The 25,249-nt window shown below is 42.5% G+C and overlaps 1 protein-coding gene across 2 annotated transcripts in view; it reads right to left on the reverse strand.

The window, feature by feature from the left end:
- kcnn3 (potassium intermediate/small conductance calcium-activated channel, subfamily N, member 3) overlaps positions 1–25,249 on the reverse strand; it is a 47,122-nt gene that overhangs the window by 15,558 nt on the left and 6,315 nt on the right. For both annotated transcript variants that reach the window (XM_076737053.1, XM_076737054.1), the window contains exons 3-6: positions 16,324–16,419; positions 4,488–4,784; positions 3,268–3,389; positions 1,217–1,358 (exon numbers count right to left, since the gene is read on the reverse strand). In XM_076737053.1, the coding sequence (XP_076593168.1) occupies positions 1,217–1,358; positions 3,268–3,389; positions 4,488–4,784; positions 16,324–16,419 (657 nt within the window). The remainder of the gene's footprint in view (positions 1–1,216; positions 1,359–3,267; positions 3,390–4,487; positions 4,785–16,323; positions 16,420–25,249) is intronic.

Below are 25,249 nucleotides of genomic sequence, written 5' to 3' on the forward strand. Positions count from 1 at the left end.
TTTCAAATGTCTCCTCCAGGCTTCCGCATCTTTTTGTGGGACCGTCATTCAGAGAAACACATTGATAATGTAGTGTTTAATGCATTGTACGAGTCTGTAATTCAGAAAATTAATATTATTACACAATTTGTTAAAAAACTGCATTATCCCCAACTCGGCTGAGCACCCACTGTGTGGTGACTTTCAGCTCTTCAGCTGCACACCGTCTACTATTACTCACCGTGCTCTCCCCGTTGGCAACATAAAACGTGGTACATCATGTCCTATGAGAAAAGTGTTCCCCGGTAACATATTATCATCATATTTTGAGTCTTAATTTTTCTTTCCTGACCTTATAAAAATCAACCCAAGCCACAATATGTATTGGCACATCTAATTTGAGATAACTTGACATTTAGCTGTAGCTACTAAGAAATTCAAATTTTCTTAGATTTGAAAAGTCACTAATTTCCTGCAGTCATTCAGAACAGCGTATGCTAAGGTGATAGCATAAAGGAAAAAGATGAGTAGTGTCTGCATTCTAATTAAAATTACAAAAATTACCAGACTGATTTCAGAAAACTTGTTGCTATTCCTTCAAGCTAGAGATGAAGAGGAAAACAGAGACAGGAAATGAGACAAAAGAAGAAGATAAGCAAGAATGACAGAGAGAAAGAAATAGTTTGAAGAGGGAAGAACACCTGCAAAGTGAAGCAAATAGAGGAGCAGTCGGCAGCTTAAACACTCATGCTAACAGATGGACGGTAGATAGAAATAAACACATGGCCTCAGGGAAGGAGAGACGGACAGAGAGGAAAAGAGAGATGGAGGGATAAATAGAAAAGAGACAGAACGAGAGAGAGGTAGATAGAGGTATGGAAGGAAAATGAAGGAGAGAGCGAGAGAGAGAGAGTGGGAGGACATGGCACACTGAAAGGTGGGACCTTCATTATGCAATGAGGACAGACAAGGGAATAACATGCAAGCACACACACACGCAGAGACACACACACACACAATCCGCTAACGTGCACTTGTTTGCACGCCTACATGCCCAAAACACACAGAGGCACAGATGCAGGCTAATTCAGGGAGGATTGCCCAAATTACACAAATGGCAAAATTTCTCCCGCAAATGACAGCATGCTCTCTAATCTGCTGACCTTTGAACGAGGCGAGGACAGCGCCGTGGGGGAGGGAGAGCGAGAGATAGAGGGAGAGGTGAGAGAGCACTGACCATGATTCCTGTGAGCAGGCAGACTCCTTTGCCACAGTAGGTGTGAGGAACCATGTCTCCATAGCCGATGGACAAGAACGTGATGGAGATAAGCCACATGGCTCCCAGGAAGTTACTGGTTACATCCTGGGCATCGTGATACCTGAAAAATACCGTCCGTGTTCAGAGGATAAAGTCAGTCAATGGTAAAAGATATAAATAAATTAAAAGAACAGCATAACTGGCCCACTGGTCCTGTCTGCAACTGTGGGCGTCAAACATGAAACACGCGTCCTTCAGTTTTGCCTGACATAGAACATAACACATATCTGCAGCTCTGCCTCCATCATTCCTGCCCTATGCACAACATCGTTTCCATAGCAACCAAACCTGGTGCAGATCTGAAACAAAATTGTTTTCTCCAAAAAAAAAAACAAAAACAAAAAAAAAAACCCCACTATCCAACAGAAAAACAAATTTTCGCTTTGGATGTTAGCAGGAGATATATTTGCACTGAGCTGATGATTCTCTGGCCTGAAGGGAAATACTCTCAAAAATCTCAACTTGTTTAAAGCAATTTAATGAATTTTATATGTTTTTTTTTTTTCATTAATTTGGTTTGGAGGAAATGCCAGATAGACTTGGATGCAGACCAAACAACAACTTCCCAGCAGCCTGGAAATGATGTGCATATTCAAGCTTATTAACCGACTGACATTTTCCCATATTTCCTTGATTATCTCACAAGCACTTAAACACATCATCAGGGATGGTCACTTTTTACCTTCCTCTTGATGGTACATTCACAATATTACATAACTCATAAAATCAATTTATCAGTCTTTAAATGTAAGTGGACAATTTGATTCATAGTTTGAAACACATGATGATTGAAGTACAATACGTATTCTTCTAACTTCAGGATGTAAACCCCAGAGAAACTATTACAACGATTTGAAATGCAAAATGTTAAACAGACACTAACATTCCAGTTTAACCACCTATTTATCATTTACAAGAGGTACATAAACAATTAATGATTAATGGTTTACAACACATCATATATTATGGTTGCATATGGGACACATACGGAAGTTTTTAATTATTTATTAATGCACCTGTCAGCAACTATAGCTGTGAAGCATTTGCTACTGGTGTTTAAGTATCAATGAATGATTAAAAATACACAACTGTAATTTCTGGATATGAAGTATTTGTTATCATATTTATTTAAGAAATATATTAATGGCATAGCTACAACTGGGTAAACATCATCCACTGATGGAGGCCTTAAGAAGGTGAAAGCCTGCTTGCTTTTTCCACTTGTTTCCAGTCTTTATGCTAAGCTAGCTGCTGGTTGTAGCGTTATATTTGCTGTCCAGACATGACAGCAGTATCAGCCTTCTCATCTACCCCTTTTTTTTTTTCAAACTATTTAAGACTTCAGACTTTAAGATTTATGTATTTTGGTTTTGTTTTGTTTTTGGTCAAACTACAATTCCGAGGTCAAGAACGATCCTTCAAGCTGAACGTAGAAACAGTTTTAATCTCACCTGTGAATGATTTGCACATGCGTATAAACAGTTTAAAATACTTAATGAGACACAGTAACGATCTGTTCATCTATAATTGACTGTACTTTAATTTCGTCTGTGTTATGCTGTTATTAATTATTCATTCATATGTTAAGCCATGTCCGTATATCTGCTTAAAACTACATTATAATGAGCTATAACAAAATGAAGTGACTGTATACTCCTTACAAATGCTGTCTTTCCAGTTGTCTTTCAGGATACGATCATATTGCCGATTTATGAGACACAATGGACAAACGAAGTAACAACTCCATCGCCTGGATCAAATTAAGTGTACAACTGCTGAGAAGGCTTCATAAACTGAAGCCTAAAGAGGGATTATATTGCACACATGTCCCAGATTATATTTCCTGCCAATTGAATTTAATTGTTCTGTTGAATTCCTTGTCCAACCTCGGTCCATCGCTGTGTCTCATGCACACACATAGTAAAAAAAAAAACCCACACAGACTCTAATGAACCGGCTTTGCTGCTGACCTCTCACACACTCGTACGGTCCAGGCGGCGATGATCCACAGAGAGATGCTGAAGACCAGCAGCACCGTCCCGGGGCAGATAGTCATGAGGGTTTTCATGACAAACCGTGTGTTAAAATGCACCTGCGATACACACAAAAGCACGCACACTCAGTACAGCAGAGCAGATGAATTACATTGTAATAGAATTCTTTTTCCGAGGGTTAGTATTGTGTCGCTCCGAATGCTCATCCTGCGTGTTTCCCACACAGATTTGATGTTTTACTAATTAGTCTTCTGAGCAGCTTTTGATAGTGGCAGCACTCTGAGAATCTCCACTGTAATTGGAGTAGAGATCGGGCTCGCCCTCTGACTCGGGTCAAACTATACAGTGTCTTTGAGTAATTGGCCCATTTCATGGTAGTTTTTATCCGCAGCTCATTTGTCATCAACTTCTGGCAGATGGATGGTGTGAGAGCAACGGTTGAGCCCTGGAAGGGTTAAGCAGCTGATAAATGAGTTGTCATGTTAGAGCTGTACTTCGATGGCAGCTTCACCTCCCCGTCACTGTGGCCTGAGGGTCAGGATAGTGCCATCACAGATACACTCGCAACCTGCTAAATTACTCATCTAAAATCTACTTCATCTCTCTCGATCTCCTCCTCCTCCTCCTCCTCCATCTCTCCTCCTCCTCATAGTTTGCATATTTCCACTGCACACCACATCTCGACTTCCTGATTCTACAATAATGTTTATCATTTAAAGTCATTACAAACCTGGCACCAATCATTTCTTCCATGGCTTCTACACGTTTCTGCGCACTCGTATTGCAATCCCATTCGAGTCCTTTCTTTCCATGCCCCATTTGAGCCGTATGCAATATCTTGTTCCCATTTCACGCTCCCATCTCATATTGTATTATGAAAGATCCACCACAGCTTACATCTAAGTCTCTATGCACAGCGATAACAAAAGGAGAGGAAGGGGGTTTGAACTGGTGGATGAAAAGAGAAAGAGGGCGACTAGAAGGACAGAGCAGGAGGAAGGACTTGAGATAGTCAGAGAGATGGAGAACAGGATTGAAAGGGACACTGCAGACACAGATTTAATTTAGAGGAGAGAGTTCTTGACCTTAATACCTCTCCAACTCCCTCACCTCTTTCTAGCTAAATCTTCGCCCACCACACTCTTGAATGCATGCTTCACATACACACACACCTGCAAGCGCAAAACCCTTCTGACCTTATTTAGGGCACCTATACTCCTGGAGGAGGCATCGGTGAAGAGCTTGCTGTGCAGAAGCATGACTCTGGCGATGAGGTAGAGGCGCAGGAACATGGGCACGCTCAGCACCATGTCCAGGTCAGCCTCGGCCTGCGACGGCGCGTACGAGAAAGCCAGCCGTGCCCGCCACTGAAACTTAAAGTCCCCGGGAACTGGATGCACCGCAGACACCAGCAGCTCCAGAGCGATCAGAAGAACCCTCTCCATCGTCATGGCAATGCGCCAGTCGTCCGCTCCGTTGTCGATGACAAACAGCTGCAGAGACAGGAAGGACATGAAAAGAGTTAAAAGCGGGAAGGAGTTACACTTGTTTTTAATGCGTCACTGTGCAAACTTTTCATCATGATCCTCTGCTGGCACAGTCCACTCATCAGTACAGCTGACTGATCTGATGATTAAAGGAACCAGCAGCAATTTAGAGTAAATGTCTCTTTTCCTGAGATGTAAAATACCCTCCATCTAATCAGTAATCTATTCAGTCTCCACACAGTGCTTTGGCTCATTTTCATATAACCTATAACTCTTACTAAAATTAAAATCAAAGACGCCGAGTCATCTCAAGTGGCTGCTCTTGAGCAAAACAGGTTCCCAATTATTAAAATAACAATATTTTTCTAACAAAGACCACTACATCGTTATTCCTGCCAGTCTCGTGAGCACGTGCCTAACAATTGTACTTTAATTGTAGTTTTCCCTCCCTGTGCTGTATGTTGGTGTTTTGTGTTTGTAATTGCTGTGGTTACTCTTGATATTGTCGCCAAACCCGCTCTTATAAGGAAGTGGTAAGAGCAGGTTTCATTACAGGGGCCTTCCTCCAGACAGTGCTGACAGGAACTGGTGGGTGGTGGTGTTGGGGAGGTGGGGTTGATGAGAGGAGAGGGTGGTGGAAAGAGATGGATGAAGTGCAGTGGAAATGAAGAGATAAAGATAGGAATGAGGAAGTATCAGGGAAAGGAGGACACAGCAAAAGAAAAAAAAACTTCCATGTTTTTAAGTCAACTTCATAAAGTCTTATTTTTTTTTCAAACAAGGGAATTTGTCAGGGCAGTAAAATTACTTGTTTCAAAGAACTTATTTCAAAAATTTTCTAGACATCTATCAAAGCATAACGCATCACAAAAATCAAGAATTGCATTTGACTCTGTGGTGTTAAGTTGATTTCATTGGGAACAGGCTGGAATTTTCCGACTGAGCATTTTTTTTTCCATTCACGTCTTGATCGGAGATTCTCGGACAGGAAAGGCTACAGCGAGAACCAGCAGTACAATGTAAAAGAAGTAGCACAGCCTAACAAGAAAGGCCGGAGCGCAGTGAGAGAAATGAGGAACTCCCCTGCTGTAAATCAGCAGAGTTTACCACATGCTGTACTGCCTGGAGAAACAGCCAGCGCTAACAATTGCTCTTTACCACATGATTCATCTCAAGGGCTTTCAGCCCACACAAACATTTATTTAGGAAAACAAAAAAAATACAATAACAGGTCAAACATCAGAACAAGTGGGCATGACAGCCAGCTGCTCTGTGTCACAGCCAACTGGTCACTGATGAGGGCGGACTGAAGCTCTGCCACTTCCTCAACCGCCTATGGACGCACACACTGCAGATTTCATCGTTATCCAGCTCAGCAGGATACGTGTTTCCCTTGTTCTGCTCTTGTAACATGTATGCACACATTTAGCCAACACGTGTACACACATGTACGCAGGTTACGCACACGCCTCAGTCAGTACGTAAGCTATCATTTGAACCCAGGGTCAAACGCTGGCTGTATTCTTTAATGATTTCAGTAAACGCGTGTGTTTGTGTGTGTACTGTACTTGTGTGTATTTGTGTATGCCTGAGTGAGTTTGAGAGAGTGTGCAGACCCAGCCTCGTCATGGTGACTGTTGCCAAGGCGACAACATCAAAGAGCAGCCAAGCTTAATTAGGATCCCCAGCGAGAGTGGGGGGGGGGGGGGGGGGGGGGGGGGTTTGGGGTGGGGGTGAGGAGGAAGACAGTCAAAAAAAAAAAGAGATAGAAATGCAGTGAGGGACGAGACAAGAAGAAAGAAAAAGGAGATGCAGGAAAAAAAGACAGAGAGGTGTGAGGCGCTGAGGTACAGAGAGGAGAGCACAGACGGGTTGTCTGACACTCATTCTTTGCACAAACTTGCAAAGGTTTGTGTGTGTGTGTGTATGTGTGTGTGTGTGTGTGTGTGTGTGTACAAACATTTAGCTGCATGGTCACATTTTTGGGACTCACCTCCTGTTTGGAGCTGGTTCCTAGAAGGTAAAACCCACTGAGCTTCAGGGCAAAGACAGGTTTTATGGCTGATGTTAGGTTTAGGATTGGAGGTAGACATGAAGCAGTTAGTCCCTAAGTCTCCAGGGAATGAATGTAAGTCAGTGCAACATCCTCCTAAGAGACAAAAATAAGTTCCTGTGTGTGTGTGTGTGTGTGTGTGTGTGTGTGTGTGTGTGTGTGTGCGCGCGCTGGTTTTCTCTCAGTGTGTGTGAGACAGACATCAGCTCTGTCTTCCCCTTTTTCTCTGTCTACCTCTGAGTTTTTCCTCCTTCCAAAATCCCTCACTCCCATTCCTCCTCTCTCTGAATGACATCTCTTCAAATCAAAACGGAGGTGATCCAGTTTCTTGCCACCAGAGGAAATGAGCGCCTCTCCCTTCCTGTTCTTTCCGCCCTCCCCTCCTGTCCTGTCCTCCCTCGCGCTCCTGCTGTCGGTCTTTTCCTGGCTAAATCGCCACAAGGAAGGGATAAATAATTAAATTCCATTAGGAAAGTAATCTGTCAATGGGAGTGAGTGAGTGCCACTGCCCCTACATGTCCATGACAGAGGGAGGGAATGAAGGAGGAGGGGTTGGGAGGAGGAAAAGTAGGCAGGGATTGTCTGTGTGTGTGTGTGTGTTTGTGTGTGTGTGTGAGGGAGTTCAAACACAAACTGTCAACTCTATCAGAACAAAAACAGGGAGGAAGGTCAGACAAAAGCAAAGCTAAATAAACTTGGACATAAAGAACAAGCCCATTGGGAAAACTGAACAAGATCATGCAGAAAAAAAAGCGTCCTCTGTTATTTTCTTAATTTTAACGAAACATGGCATCGCAGGGCAGAGGGCAAGGGACAAGGAAAGACAACAGCAAGCAGACAGGACAGAAGGAGGACAAAGCAAGAGAGAAAAAAACACAGAGCAGCAGGAGGAGAGAGGAGAGACAAAAAAGAAAAAGGAGAAATGTGTGAAAATGACGGCACCAAGGATAAGCTGAGGTCTCTTCATAGGTGAAGGTGTGAGATCTGAGAGGACTCTCCCCACTTTAAGCATCCCCCACCGCTACATCTGCAACCTGCTAGAGGAGTTTATCACCACTCCATCTTTCCTCTTTAGCCATCCATCCATCCACCCATCCATCCATCCATCCATCCACCCATCCATCCATCCATGCCTTGACCCCTTGCAGTCCCTGCGGCCATTGTATCTTGGTAATCGTGTTCCCTGATTGCAGATGTCTCTCATCACCGAACCAGACGCGGTCCTGGCTGGACTCTGCCAAGCGAACAAGTGAGACATGCAGGGACAATTTTGCACACACACATACACACACACGCACATTAGACGGCCCTGTCAAATGCAGCGCCGTCTCTAAAAAGAGAGGCAGATGCAGGCAAATCAGCCTCATGTCGACATTTCCCAAGGGAGTGAAAAAGACTAAACTTCAGTCTGGGACGGAGACGGCCCTAATCAGTGAAGGAGACAGTAACAGAGCGAACGCTGAAAAGCATGCACATGTACTTTTACACACATAGTCACACCTCTGGGATATGTCTGGGTCCTACAGCATGGAAATCCCTAGAACAGGCTGAAAATAACTGGGGTGAGCCAAACACACACACACACACACACACACACACACACACACACACACACAGACTATACGTGAATATGCAGAGAGCATAACACGCTTTCCTCGACTGTAGCTGCAGCTCCGAGGGAACACCCCGGTGGCTGTTTCTACATAGTCGGCAGAGGGAAGGAAGGAGAGAGGGTGTTGTGGAAGTGAAAAGGAAGTGTTGGAGAGTGTGAGAGATGAGGAAAGGTTCACGGTGTGTGCATGAGCGTCGTTGCCTAGTCTGCCACTAGAAAGTCTAAAAACAGCAACTGGGAGAGAGTAAAGAAAGGATTCCACCAGTGGAGTCTTGAGACCAGGAATCTCTTTCATTCATTCAGAGCAGATATGAAAAACAACCTGGGTTACTAAAAATGGCCAGAGGCTAGCAAGACACAAATGGCATCTGATAAATTAACATTTCTTGGAAAGAAGTGGGTGAAATGCTTCTTTCATATGTGCAGTCTTAGGAGGATGCTGTGGTTTACCTCACGCTCATTTTCTCTTCCATTATGGTTCCCAAGGCGGATGTACATTATGCAGAACATGACATCATGAAATGATCGTCCAAGCATTAGACGTCCCAGGACTTTAAAGAGGACGACCCTTTCTGGAAGACGATGGCTCATTTTATTTTCCATCCATCCCATTTATTTTCCATGCCATCTGCCAGGTTTTGAGCGGCTGTGAGTGCCAAGCAGGTGTCTTGTTGATCAATGGGCTGCTTCAAAAATCCTCCAAAAGTAACTGAATAACACAGTTCACTAATATTTAAAGTGCACTAATGGAGTACAGAAATATCTCTTTCTCACACATGCTCTTAGAGTTTCTATTTGATTAATTTTAAGAATTCATTTGTTGCCTTTCAAGTCTGGATTTCTTGCAAGTTTATGAGCTAAAATGAATCCCGAGTAGTCGTTTTTTCTTGGTGCTGGCTATGTAAAAGTTTGTGTGAAGAATAGAGAAGAAGGCCACTGGTGAGCTGGAAGATTAATGAGTCATGCATCAGACCAGAACTTCAAATACCTGAACATGTGTGTGTGGATGTCCCCGGATGCTACATGAAACACATCAAAGTGTCCCTTCTAAATGTGCGGATGTTCAATTTTTTAAGCGAACCTTCAGCCCAGTTTTGGCCCTTGCTTGTCTCTCTGATTAGCCAAAGGACCACTTGAAAACTGTGGCTACGTTCACAGTATGTTTCTTGATTCATCATTGGCTAGACTAATGATGTTTCAGTCCTCCGTCTCCATTATTCGTGACCAAATGTCTGCCGAGTTCATGGTGGATCTCAGCTCTATTTCCAATGACATCTGTACAATAATGATCTCTATCTGGTAAGAATTTCTCTAAACACAGTGACAAAGATTCAGTGAAGAAATCATGATTGAAACCATGATTACAAAATCACATAATACTGCAAATATACATAATATAGCGAGAAGTTAATGTGGTCAGAAATCATCCAAAACTGAGAATCTAAATACTTCACGATATAATGGAGCATGGTAAAGATGATGCATGTGAGTGTCTTTAAGGATAAAAGCTGTTAAAAGAGTACCCCGATCAAGTGTTTTACTCGTATAACATTGTCAGATTCAAACTTGACAGATTGAAAAGAACGATTCAAAATTTCCAAAAAAGTTCAAGATTTTTTTTCCCCCTCATGCATTTCTTCAAAATCTGAAGCTCAACCACCCACTGAGAGTTTGGTTCTTGAGACTGGGGAAAGGTCTGTCCGTCAACACACAGCACCACATTATACACCTTTGAAACTCAGCTGGGTTAGGTTTAGGGACAGATCTCAGAGGGTGTGTGATGTGGGTGTACCGTGTTGTCTGCAAGACTGCAGATCCCCTCTTCTCAATTCAGGTGTGTTATGCTAGTAGCGATTAATGTCGCCTTCAGTGGCAGGCCTCAAACAGAGATGAAGAATGGGCTTCGGAGGTCTGGTAAACTCCTTTCTAACTCTACACCCCCAGACTGTCAAACATCACTTGTGGTAAGTTATCAGACTTCATGTAGCTCCCTTTGCAGCCACCAAAGGCTTTATATAACCTGGAAAAAGACACTAATGCGCAAAATTGGTGGAGGTCCCCTTTAAAGACAATGTGTGTTCAGTTAAACCTGTGCAATTCATTGTTTTCTAAAGAAATCTTCTCACTACTACTAAGAAAAAAAGAAAAACATTCCTTAATGCGACACTATACTGAGCACGTCTAAACCTTGGCAAAGTACATTTCCAGATCTGTAGGAAGAAGCATTTCTTTTAAGAGGTTAATTTATTCCAGATTGCTTTAAGAGAAAATGATATAACTTCTTCATTCAGCCACAGCCAGCAGGTTTTGATGGCCACTTGCAGTCCAGACTTGTGCTTTTATGCAAAGTGCACAGTAGAGCTGGAAATAGAAGACATGGCACGCAATAACCACCTGCACAAGTGCTTGATAACTGTTCATTTCTGCCAAGGTTTCAGACGTTATCAAGACAAAGAAAAGCTTATTACTCCTGCAGAGGAAAAGGAAGGCACAAACACTTTTTATAATAACGCTGGATTATTGCGTTATGATCACTTTTTGAATGTATGGAACTAGCTGTAGGCTGCTGATCAAAATGTAGATTTATTTGTGGAGATATTTGTTGTATCAATGAAGACAATTCCATAATGAAGCACTAACACATCCATAACTTTTAATTATTATAATTAATCATATATACTGTAATTTGGCTTTATTTGATGAGGGTAAAACAATGCATTGATCAGGAACTGTGAATAAATGCAGCCAAATCCCCAAATCTGAGATATTTTTGTATAGTTAATGTGTTAAAGGGTCTCAAATGTGCTGCAAAACTCTTCTGAAACTAATAAGTAAATAATAGATGACGATAAGATGATATTTCAGGGACAAGCAAATTAGATCTAGTTAAAACCCATAGCTGCATTTTGTGCAAGTTTAAGGAGGATTCTTGATTAGTTTGCTCAAAGACGTATGTGAGAAAACCGAGGAAACGAGCCGTATGTGAGAAAAACTGAGAAAACAAGCCGTATGTGAGAAAAACTGAGAAAACATGCCAGACTTGACAAAATTTGACAAGAATCAGATGCCAACCTTGAAAATTTTCGGTCATGACTGACTCACGAAAATCTAACATTTGGATACTTTAACAGCACATATCTCACTATAAAAGGATTTACAGAGTGTGGCAGTGGGCTAATTCGTACTCCACTGATTTAATCTAAACACACAGTGAATTAAGGATCAAACTAATGAAAATCAGCATTTCAACAGCAGCATTTGTTTAAAATTTTTGGCTGGATTTTAACTTTCCAGTTTGCTGGATTAAAAATCAAAGAAACAAACCCCGGAGTGTCAGCGTGGCTCTGCTGACTAAGCACAACACAAAAACTGCAATGTTCTCACTTCAAATCAAACACTTCTCATGCCAGCTCCCTGTCTCTGTCATTTTTCACTGTAACGCTGGAATAACAGCTCAAAAACCTTGAAATCACACACACTTTTGGAACATGTTCATGTCGGTCACAAGAGGCTCTCATTTGCTTTACACAGAAAACAATTATCTCTCTTCCATTGCAACATAATTACTGTCAATAGTTAATAAGAACTCAAACTCTTGTCTTTGACGGCAGTGAATAAGGGACAAATTTGTGATCTGTGATTATTACCGATGAACTGCACTATAGTCTCCATTGACTCTTTTTCAGTATTTCATGCTGAGCACAATTGGTTTGGTTTGATTTGATTTGGTCTGTCCCGTGACAGATTAGCAGAGACAGTGAAGATGGGGAGAGAGGAGGAAGAGGAGAGAAACATCCGAAAGAGGAAGGATGAGAGGACTCTAGCAGAGAAACACAGAATGAAAAGAGGACAAGATAAAAGGCAACAAAAAAAGGTGTGAGGGTTTTTAGGGGGCGACAAATGCGGCCAAGTGTTAAAGTACAACAGGAGAAGGGTAAATAGGTGAAAAGTTGAACGCTGAGTAACAAGAGAGGAGACGAGTCAGGAAGAAAGGATGTGAAACTCAACAACAAAATTGAATTGAGGCCCAGTGGAGGAGAAGGGAGACAGATCTAATCTGATAAGCAGGAGGAGAAAGAAAGAAAGAAAAAGGAAAGGAAAAGAGAAGCGCACTGACGGCGGTAAACAAAAAGTACTGTGAGATACAAGACATGAGGAGGGAGAGAGGAGCGGAGATCAGAGAGAGAGCGAGACAGAGAGAGAGAGAGAGAGACAGACAGACAGACAGAGAGAGAGAGAGAGACAGAGAGAGAGAGAGAGAGAGAGAGAGACAGAGACAGAGAGAGAGAGACAGACAGACAGAGAGACAGAGAGAGAGACAGAGAGACAGAGAGAGACAGACAGACAGACAGACAGACAGAGAGAGAGACAGAGACAGAGAGAGAGAGACAGACAGACAGAGAGAGAGAGTGCCAAAATGCCATCTAAGCCCGATAACATCATTTTGATCTCAGTGACTCTGCCTCTCCAACCTTCTGTGCAAATGTATATATGCATGTGTGCGTGTGTGTGTGTGTGTGTGTGTGTGTGTGTGTGTGTGTGTGTGTGTGTGTGTACGTGCATGTAATATCCTGTTACATGCTGAGCAAAACGCTCCGGCAGAGTGTGTCGTAATCTGAGAATGCGATCTTTATTGAACAATGCCTTTCATTTCGCACTGCATTACTTCTCATGGTGTGTATTTGTGTTTATGCTTGAACCATCCGACAATAAAAACCAGAGACATGCTGCCACTGCTTTTGCCGCTCATGTAAATAAGCAAACAGGCTTTGACGCCGGCAGGCAGGTACAGAATAACAAAATTAAAATGTGTGGAAGGAAACGTGTGTCTGTCTTTCCAGGTGTAGCCAACATATATGAAAGCAGTTTTTGCATGCACCGTGGCATGCTGCACTCCCTCTGCCTCTTCATGCTTGTGACTTTGTGCATGTCAACACTCACAAGCTATAGTAACAAGCAGCTTGATAGTTAGCAAGATTTGCGTAAATATGTGCCAGACAGACCTTTGTTTTTGTGTGCCACTGCGATTTTGGAGGTACAGGACATGCAGGAGGGATTTCAGAAACCACCTGAACAGGCGTCTCCTCTGCATCCTGTCCCACTGCTGCAGCACTTTCTGTTATCATTTATTTGCCAAATCAATGCCGAGCCTCCAGGTGAATTTTGCCCTCATTTGCATAATGTTCAAATGCTTCAACTGTCAACCCTTCATGTTTTTCACATCACCACTCAGTCATGCTTCGCCTCGAGAAAGAGCTTGCTTGTATTGAGGAACCCACAGAGAATTATCATGCGTGGTTCCCCCTCACCTCTATGGAGCTTTGTAGATTCTCATTGTTTTAGTTTTACAGCCAGCAACTGTACTCTTTTGGTTCGGTCTCACCTCATCAGTGTTTGCAGCAGCAGCAGGCAGCCCTTTTAAGCAAAAAAGCTATAAAGGCTGACCGTACTCTGGCTGCTCAGCACCAATCAGCAGACAGACAAAGTCAGTGGCTTGCTGCTGAACATAATATTCAGCTGCTGATAAGCCATTCCTCAGGAGCTGGCACAGACCAAACCAGAAAGAGAATGAATATTGGACTGGACATTCGCCAGAAACAGGACTCCAAATGAATGCTAATGTTACTCCGTAACTGCTGGATGTGTTAATACATTTGCTAACAGGTTTGTCTTATGAACTTAAAAGATATCCTAATATATCAATGTTGTGTTTACAGCTTGTTTCCACTGCGTCCAAGTAGCCAAACAAGTAGATACTGCAGGTTAAAGAAATACTCCCCTTTTATCCAGTGCCAAATTAAAGAGTAATAATTTAACGTTTAGTCTCGTAATTTCAGCCATCATCCCTGTAGGTAATCATAACATTGTACTCTCAGTGTTAATTGCTGAATTGTGGGACTGAGGCTTCATTGACAAAAAGGACAAATGACTGTTTGAAACCTCTCTGTTTGTCTGACTGCGATGTCACCGTGTTCCCAGATTTCAGCAATTTTACTGAGTGCAGTGTTGTAATAACCAACAGAAACGATGGTCAAAACTACAAAAATAATATTCAAGTTGTAATAAACTGGGATTATCTTTTAAAGCTGTCAGCTGCTGCAGAGTGAAAATGTGGATAAATTATCACCATCCAATTGAAGTTATTACCAAAAGTGATTTGCAGTTAAATCCCAATATCACCTCCCCCACCCTGTTGCAATTCCCTCCCCTACCTTCCCACCACCCTCGCCTAACTCCTAACTTCATTTAATCAAGAGGAGTGATTTCTCAAACAGATTAACAGAAGACTCTCTCTCTCTCTCTCTCTCTCTCTCTCTCTCTCTCTCTCTCTCTCTCATTCGTCCTTACAGTAGTGGTATCACCGTGCCTGTCACGTGCAGCAGGCACAGTGTGCGTGGGAGTATCACTGACTGCGTATGCGAATGTGACATCAAACTTGTGAGGAGAAACGAGGGTTCTTTTATCAATGACTCAAAGACACACATGCACATGCACCACATGAGCCTACATCTTATCGGCTCCTCGAATCTTAACACAGAGCAGCTGCCTATTACAGACCGATTACAAGTCTATCAGTCCCTGTGTATGACAGTGAATAAGCAATGTCCCTCTAGTTATTGATGCATAGATGGAGAGGCTGAAACTCGGAGCAGAATGCATCAGAATCTCCATCTCAGACCTGCTGGAACTTTAATAGACATTTTCAGCATCATCCAAGCTGTGATATAATGAAAAAAAAAAAAAAGTCACAGCATTAAACTAATACGTGGTTAGATGGATGAGCGTTGCTCCGTGGTTTAGCTGGTGGGAGTAATAGCTGGTGTGGGGGCACTCAATGGGTCTGATTCCCGCAAGGCTCCCATAAATAGTCAATGTGCATCGATTGCAAATGGCTTCGGATGAAAACCCCGGCTAAATGACCGTGGTACCATTATATTAGCAAAATGACAAACAGCAAAACAGATATCATGAAGCATGAAAGCATTTCTGATTGATTGTTTCAGCCTTACAAGAGGTTGAGGCTATGAGTGTGTGTGTGTGTGTGTGTGTGTGTGTGTGTGTGTGTGTGTGTGTGTGTGTGTGTCGTGTGTTCTCTGCGCATCTATTGAATGACAGGATTGTTATTGACTGAGCATGTATTTAACATTCCAACCGTATCTACTCGATGCAAAACCATACAGACTGGTCTGTCGATCCCGCTACGACTCTCATTAATGTCATTAATTGGTTGGAGCTGATGCACACCTGAGTCCCTCTGAGTATGTGAGGAGCCTGAGGGAGGACAACATAATGTGTACACTATTGGACAGAGCTCAGATGTGTCTCTGTTTACATATGAAGGAAACCACTCCTAGGAAGGAATAGTCACTACTTTGGGAAATTTGCTCACTAAATATAAAGCCACAACCCAAAGCTGCTTAGCTTAGCTTAGCATCGAGAATTGAAACGGCTAGCCTTGCTCTGTCCAAGGTAACAAAATCTGTCTCTAAAGCTCAATAATTACCAAAAAGTTGTGGTTTTATAGTGGGCTTGGTACAGGACTGTTTCTTGCCAAGGCTCAGCAAATTCCTGTAGTCTTGAAATAGTCTTATACTATACAGTATATAGCATATTATAACCTTTTTAAGGCGGGCAGAAGTGGCAGATTTTGTTAAATGTAGACAGAGCCAAACTAGCTGAATGCATCTGCTTCTAGTCTTTAAGCTAAGCTAAGATAATCGCCTCTAGCTCCACCCTGGACACGACAGTGGTAACGACCCTCTTTGCTAACTTCCCACAAAGCTAAGCTACTGAAGTAACCAACATGTTGAACACCTGCCTGTGAGCTGTCTGTGTCACTGTTGCATGTCTACCTGTGGATGTCTGTGCATGTGTTTTACCTGAACCTCCCGTGCATGGTAGGCTATGATGAGGCCCAGCAGTATGACTGTGGACAGACTGATCAGACACTTGAGGGCCAGGGAATACATGGAGCTCTGAAAAGAGAAAATCGACACACAAACACACACGCTTAGAAACATGCAGCATAAACATAATAAACATTTTAGATTGACATTACAATGAGGTGGCCGCATTAGCTGACTGGAGTCTACCCCGACCTGGAGCACGTAGCACCAGGGATTATTGGTGTAATGGAGCCAGGCTCAGCAGTCTACCAGTGAACACGGCTGGATCAAGACTGGACACAGCCTCGAGACCAAAGGAGCCCAAAGATGATGTATGTGGCTCAACTAGATGATTTTGGTGAGTTTTATTTTTTTTCTGTTGAGTTTGAACTAAGTGTGTTTTACGTCTTGGGAAATGTCGAGAGGCTATCTGGTGGGCATGCTAACGTCAGTAGATATCTCTGCAATACAATATATAGACATCTTTGACACAACGTCGCATTCTGTTGATAAAGTTACTTCATTTTTGAACATTTGTAACCAATATTCTGGCCATACCTTACACGTTGTACCTTTAAGATGTGATAATCGTTTGCTGTAGGGTTGTCTTAATATTCAGATCACAGTGACAAAAAAAAAAAACATCTATGAAAGATGCCACACTCTTCAAACTCATGATAGACCACATTCTGCAACACGTCTGGTTGAACCCAGTCCCAGATGTCCTCTGTCACTCCTCTGCTAAAATGAGATGTGTACCACGGCCTCAGCATAGACAATGAGAGCTAACATTTACAAAACAGACTTTCAGATGCTGAGCAGAGGTAGAACGGTAGTATTCCAGCTGTCAATATCACTCTGCAGTCGAGCTTTAAATCCTCTGCTTGTCTGGTTTCATAGAGCTTACAATCAATGCACTGGGGAACTTCTGATCAATACAGCTCATAGCACTTCAGTGGCTTCTTTAACCCTCTCACCTCACACACTCACAGCACAGCAACATTTACTGGACTTCATACGCGTGTGTGCACACTTAAACGGTATACATATACACATACACTGACACATTCGTATATCAGCTCATTTACACAAGAAACTCCCATCTTTGTACACCTAATCTGGATTACGATATATATCTGGAAGATCAAAATAAAAAATGTATAAGATGCGGTAGTTTCTGTTCACTGTCCTCACTGTTACGTGTTCTTTTCAGAACATGCTTTCATTGGAAACAGCATGTTTGGTCTCGTGTGAGCCGAATGTGCTGTAGGAATTAATGGATCAATTCAGGTGTGAGATGCCCGAGCATCAGGTATCATGGCTTCAAAAATGACATCAAAAAGATGAGATAATGAGGGAGCATGCATGTTAATTATTTAAATGCCGCTTATGTTATGTCTTTGGTAAGGGGCCATGGCATACATGAATTAATTCCCTCTGAATCTTCCTGGTATACTTGAAGGAAATGTTACTTCACTTCATCCTCCTATTTTTTTCTTCCACCTCATCCATAGCTGTCATGCATCAGGGAACCTTATTAGTCATGCCAGAGGCGTGGCTCTGGGAAACGTTAGCCTGTGTGGTGGTCTTTCTATTGGCCTGTCCACCACTTTGGTCCAGACTGAAACCTGTTGAAGTGTTGGAACGTCATGAACTTTTCTACATACACTCCACGTTCCCCACACGATGAACACTGGCTTTGGCGATCTTCTGACTTGTCATCTAGCGTCTCCATCAAGTTTTGATTTTTTTCACTGGACCATGTCAACATCTACTTGATGGATTGACATCAGACGCTGTACACATATTCATGTTTTAAGGCGATGTATTCTGAAGACTTTGGTGACCTCCTGACTTTGCTGTAGCACTGCCAGCAGGTTGACATTTTTGGTTTTAATCGAAATATGTCTTCAACTATTTGATGGATCGCAGTGAAATTTGAGACTGGTCGTCATGGTCTTCGCATATAACGACCTGTAAAAACCTTTATCTCCTGACCTTCCATCTAGTGCCGTCATCAAAGCAACATATCTGTTTTATGGTCACATACCTTTCAACATTCACACCAGCTTCAGCTGATGATGAACTGTAAACACTGTATCTGCTTAACATCGACATTAACAAGCATTAACATTGGGGGTGCTGATGCACTGCTGTGTGTCAGTACAGCCTCACAGAGCCCCCAGCATGGCTGCCAACTCTCATTCTAGTTTTTCATTATCACTTCTTTTATCTTACTATGCTTTCACGAGAGCATGCTTTTGAGGTATCCCCAAACAAGTGAAGTTAATTTATAAAACATATGACACACTTTATCCTAGATCCTTGATTTGAATAAGACAAAAAGTCTAAAAAAAACAAGAAAGCAAATAAAAAGTAGTGTACAGAGTAAACAGAAACAGCTGTCATAACAATGCAATATGGGGAAACAGAATTACAATATCAGGTGAATAAAGTACATGACCATGATAATAAATTATTTATAAATGCAATTAAGGTAGTTATCATAGTAGTAGGCAGTGTTACACACTGTTTCAGGTGTCAAATATCAAAAGATTCTGTATATGTATGTCTGCCAAAGGAAAAGATAATGTATAACCTGAAAGGAAGGCTAACGACACAGGACTCCTTTTATATTGAAATGAGTGTTAAATCCAACTGTCGTGTGAGTCTGATAATGCTTGTTTTATGTTGTTGGTGTTTTTTCTTTTCTTTTTATCCTGCTCTTTCAACTCAATTGATAGACAAGGGTTGTTATTTATTCACTCTTTACAAGTGTCTTGTTTTAAGTGTTGTTTTTTTTTCCATACTGTCATTATTTTTTGCTGTTCCTTTGAATAGGTACAGATGCTGAAGAAATTACTGGTTGTACATTAAAGGGAGGTTGAGTGGGATGGATGTGTGTAGGTAGTGGGGAGTGGGCTGTGGGGGGTGAAGGGGGGGGTGAGATCGGACAGGTAGAGGGGTGTGCTGATCTGTCATCTATGTGTTATATCATTGCGGCTGTGTGGCTCACTGATTGTTGTTCATGGTTTTTAAACAAACATGGAGCTCTATGGCAACACAGACAATGCTTGTTAGTTGGATCATTGTTGTTTCGGCTTTTCATGGTACATGTTGACAATAAGAAAAACATATCCAAGATTTATTCTTTATATTTTGAAGAGGAGAGGAAGAATAACTGATAAAAAAAAAATACACATACACCTTGTTTACTGTATTAGTCTCTCTGTCAACAAGCATTAATAAGAGTTAAACTCATACTGGCTTCTGACCTTTTATCAGGAAGTGGATTTTGTCAGTGCACCAGGTGTTTAGTGTTAATCTGCACACAGATGCAGATGCAAATGTCAGGAATCATCTTAGAAAAACATTTAGTTTAACTCACTTTCCAAGCTTCAGGAATGAAACTAGCTGCATTCAGTATTTCTGAAAGCCACACTTGTTGAATTGTTTCATTTGTCTACGTCAGCTCAAGGACTATGTTTTGAATTGCACAGTATCATACACAAAAAAACAAAGTGCATCAGTTCTGGAGATCACCAAGGTCACATGACAGCCGAGTGTCCTCTCCAAGAGAGCAGTTGTCCCACCTTCAGACTGCAGCGCCTCAGATTAGACATTTCAGCTGTTAAGTAGGATGCCGTTAAGCACTCATCGCCATTCGCTCTCTTAGTTTGCTTGTGCGTTCCGAGTTTAGACACACATTACTCAGCCTTTCCTTCAAGACGTTATTAAGCAGCATCTCCATCGCATTTTGGGTTCATGAATATATATTGCAAGTCAGCCTCCTGGAAAATAGAGTGTGTCAGTGTGTTACTGTGCCTATTTAGGGTCTCTGTAGATGCTCATGGCCTTAATGGTATTAATTCAACATCACACAAACTCACACAGACACACACACACACACAGTCTAGTTTGTTAATCCTCACTGACACCCTCCTCTGCTGAGTATTCCTTTTTCACATAAACATCAAAATCTGAAAAGGATTGAATATGAGATTGGGTGTCCTTTCTACTATCTAACACGCACACACACACAAACTTACACACACACACACAAGGAGAGCATTAAGTGAGTGTTGTTCATTTGTTCCTCATATCAGTGTGGTCATGGGCCACTGCACAACACTGGGAAAATACCAGCTACAGCTCGGCTCTCCAATGATTTCCTCTATCGGCTTGCCCAAAGCTCTGGCTGTCTTTTGGCCTTATTTCCTCACACTCTCTTTTCCTGTCTCGGTCTGTCTCTGCTAACATCTCATTTGTACTCACTGAGGCAATCTAGGTGCAAAGAAAACCGACATTGTTGTGCTAATGAGAAAAATGCAGACTTGGACATAAATACACAGCCACACTGGTGAGCTACAGTGTGATTTGCTTGGAGTTTACTTCCACTCTCACCTCTCTGGCTGCGTTTACCGTCAACCGTCTGTTGCCCGTTCAGGTTTGTTTTCAGCTCTGCCCATCACACTGTCAAGAGCATTTAGTTTCTTCCTGTTTCCACTTCACTTACTCTGCCTGTATAGTGAATGACTGGATGGTGACGAGATCTATGTGTATACATGCTTGCCCTCTGTTCATTTTCACTCTTGTATACCTGCTAAGAATTCTTGATTCTAATTGGCTGGCAGGGGTCCATTAATTCCTAGTAACTGGACACCTCTGATGCATGTGTTTGCTTTTCTAAATGAATGCACTTGAATTAAACTCTAGATAAAGACAACAACAGCGAGGCTAATGATTTGTTCATTCTTCAATAAGGACATGGACAGCTGTGAACAGCAGATGCACGCACGCTACAATCTGTGGCACTAGAAAACAGCATGGTGATCTCACGACAGCAGGCAGAAGACCTCCTTTGTTTTGGCTGGACAGAACAAAAAGTAATTTGTGTGTCTTTGTACTCCCTTAAAGATGATTCGTAGTGAAGTGTGGATGGCAACAGATCTCGCTGCACAGCTTCTCTTTTTAAGTTTACTTTTCTAGCACACACAGTCTGCAGTGTGTACAATCCATGCTGACACTTGCGGACATGGACAGATGACAAACTTTATTTCATGCAGGCCCTTGATGCCACATGGAGGCAACAAGCTTGAATTTCAGTTAAAAAGCTTTGAAATTGTGATGCTTGTTTAACCAGCTAGAGTTCTACATTTGGGGAAATATGCTTACACCCTCTTCTGTTCCAAGAGAGGCACATGAAGACTGATATTAGTGTTAATTATGAAGGTAAAGCCATCAGGAAATTAGCTTAGCATAAAAACTGAAAGCAGTTGGAAACAGTGAGCCTGCTTTGTCCGTTCAAAAATACACCTACCAACACCTCTGAGGCTCATTAAGTAGTCGTGTCGGATTTCAGCAATAATGGACGAGGTATTCAGATCCTTTACTTACATAAAAGTACTGATACCACACTGTGGAAATACTCCACTTTAAGTAAAATTCAACATCTTACTTAAGTAAAAGCATGTGTTGTTCTTAAAGTATTAAAAGTAAAATTATTCTGCAGAGCACATGTCCACATCTGTGTTTTACTATTACACATGATGTTTCTAATGTTACTGATACATTAATGTGTATGTTGCATTTTACAGCTGTGGATGTTTAGGGATGAGCTAACTTTAACTACTTTATATACTGCTCAGTAGTTTAATCCACATATTCATCATATTCTATAAGATCGTCTTACGTACAGTATCGTAGTAGATGTACATAGTTATATTCCACCACTGGATTTTGGACTATTCCTGACATATACTGGAAATGTTTGCATTTGTATGCATGTGTAGTGTGTGTGTGTGTCTTTTCCTTCTTCTTTTTGTCCAGCTGTGCTTAAGTGTGTGATTTGTCTGTATTGATCAATGGCTTGGTAGACAGCATGTGGAGATAATGAGCTTTTTGAGCTTCTTTAGTTCAATCAGCAGACAGACAGCCAGACACACGAACACATACACCAAACTACATAGTACACTGGTAGGGAACCTCCAGCCTCCGGGTCGTATCTTCTTAAGCAATAAAGAAGATAACAAAGCAGTCCCTGAACGCAACACATGTAAAAGACAAACCAGTGTGTCTAAGTTTGTGGGGATGAGCTTACAGTGATGAAGAAGGCTAATCTCAAGAGTCATTAAAGCTACTAACATGCTGAACTGGATGAGCTGCAAGGACAAATGCGTCCGGATGAAGTCAATGCTCTTCAGCAGAATCTGGACACCCAACAAGCAGCATTCAAAAAAGCACATTCAAACACAGGCAAGTTTTGTGGTGAGTGAGCTAATTCGGAAGGAGAATTTGTGAAGGAGTGCCTCACTGCTGCGGAGCTGCGAGTGCAGGACAAAGTAAAACAGAGTGTCCGTTAGTGAAGGAAAACCTGACGTGGAAACTGATAGCATAGTAGGTGTCTGTGCGATTTGGCCTTCATCGTGGACGTTACCAAGTCTCAGAGCTGAACCTCAAGCTCCAGCAGCTTCTCGGCTCTCTGCTTTCAAAAATGAAATCATTTCGAGTGAAATTAAATCTGTGCCATGTGCAACTGGAGAGAGGAAACACTGCATTTTCCTGCTCTGCAAGAACAAAAGCCCGCTATGACGTCTGAATATGCTGCTGAGTGTGAAAACTCCTTCAAGCGTTTGGCGAGAGGTTTTGGGACGTGAAAAGTAAACAGAAGAAACTGAATATACTTGCTGCTTAATGTGGAACCAGCCGAGGTGCCTGACAACCTACAATATGAGATCATTGAGCTGCAAAGCAACAACCTATGACTGTGAGCACTGACTCTTGCACTGACTCTGAATGATTTGGTTCCACTCAAGACCCCAGCCTTGAAAACCAGCTGTGAGCATCATCATCATCATCATCATCATCATCATCATCATCATCATCATCATCATCATCATCATCATCGCTACCATCTGACATCAGAAGCCTCCCCAAAGACAAGCAGCTCCAGCCATCGCAGTGGCTTGTGTGATACATGTATTAAATAATTGCCAGGCGTGCGGCCATGGGGGAGCCAGGAGGGCCAAGGACAACCTGATAATTGCTGCCCCCCCCATTTCATATGCATAATAAGCTTCTTAGATAAGCCCCCCATTGATGTGTGCCATCCCTATGAAAAATCTGCATGCCCTCGATGGATGTTATGAAACTTGAAACGGCCCTTGATTGGAAAAAGCTTCTCCAGTCCTGAGGTAGAATATAGATGAGGGTTTCCCCCAACTGTCCCTACCTCACCCTTATTGACACAGATGTAAGAACAAATAGCAAATACAAGTCGCTTAACGACACATTACTCTCGTAGTGATAAGTCGCTCCCAACATGTGTTGGTAATGCATATGAATGTCTATGTGCTCTCCCTGTCAGAGTGATGCCTTGTTGCAATCAGTCTCCAGGGAAACAGGCAGTAGACAGATGAGAGATGTCACCTCAGCAGGATAAACACACACAGAGAGACACACACACACACACACACACACACTCGACTGCACGTTGACACACACCATTACGACCTTACACACTCAATTAAATCCAGACAAAGGGAAATGTGAATGCACACGCACACACGCACACTAACAGGTGCATCCACCTGACGACACACACTCCATAGGCGTGTATGCACAGAGGAGACCACGCAGTGACGTGAATGTTTACGTTGCCGCCAGATGATGCAAGTTATGACACACCCATGAGTACCAACACACTCACACATTCAGAGAGAGGTAGCCTAGCCTTGTTACACTGGAAGAAATGAGCATATTTGTACCTGTTAGTAGCAAGACCTGTGGGATCTACCGTCCCTTAGAAGCCTGTGATCTAGAAGATGAAGGGAGTGTGGAGGAAAAGAGAGGAGGAGGAGGTGGAAGAGAGTGGCACAGAAATGCTGAGATGGCTGATAGCTCCTTTAGAGAATATGGTGGCAGTTGGTGAGTTTAATTCCCTGATGATCCTTGTGTTCTGTCTGAAAAGCAGCACACAGCCAGCGTAAGTGGCCTCGCAGAGTAAGGTCTGCAAAGGTCTCCCAGTAAATGTCTGCGAGAAATGTCAGCGATAGGGGAGCGATGGTGGGGAGGGAGAGACGGAGGTAACGCAGGGGGGACTGTGGGAGATGTTGTATGCCTGTTGAGATGGCAATGAGCCCCTTGGGGAAATGGAGACATATTTAAGAGAGGAACATAAACATTCGCTGCAAGTGAGAAGAAGAAAGGAATGGAGAGGGAGACTGGAAGCGGGCACTGCTGCTAATCTGTGAAATCATCTGTGCTTGTGGTGAAAAATGGACAGTAAGTGGCTACATGCCTCTCAACCACACATAACACCCATCTGGATGTCGAGGTGTCAAGTGTGTGTATTGACAGTGTGGCAGGTGAAGCTGACAGCAGCTGTGAGTTCCCTCAGAATAGCCATGTTCCACTGCAGGTCTGAAACGTGGCGTGGAGCCAGGGCCCCAAGGAGCCACATGGGTCTCTGTGAAATGATCTATTGATCTGACAGTGACAGGCCACATGCTAAGGTCCCAGGTGTCCGAGGGCCTCAGTTATTCTCAGATAGAGACACATGTCAGACAGGGACCCCCCTCCCTTTTAACCTGTTCCTAATAAAATCAATAATAGAAGCTCATAAAAATGTTTTTAGGAGGGACTGTCCTGTCCGTACTGCTGCTAACACTTGAAGTGTCAAGGTCAGTGTCAAACAGGTGTCACTGATCATGAAAAGAGTTTAAAATACAGTGTGATGCTTGACACTCTGAGGATGGACAGCGTCAAGCCTCTCTGGAGAACGTGTCTCAGAATAAGTTACGGCGGCAATCGCATTTTTCTTGGATGCTTTTTGTGGCAAAACTCACGATTTTGCCTGAGAGCAAATGAAATTATTTCACATTCATGAATTATTTCATCATCTAATATTCTCTCTGCATAA

This window comes from Chaetodon auriga, chromosome 8 (assembly GCF_051107435.1).
Source record: "Chaetodon auriga isolate fChaAug3 chromosome 8, fChaAug3.hap1, whole genome shotgun sequence".
Taxonomy (NCBI): Eukaryota; Metazoa; Chordata; class Actinopteri; order Chaetodontiformes; family Chaetodontidae; genus Chaetodon; species Chaetodon auriga.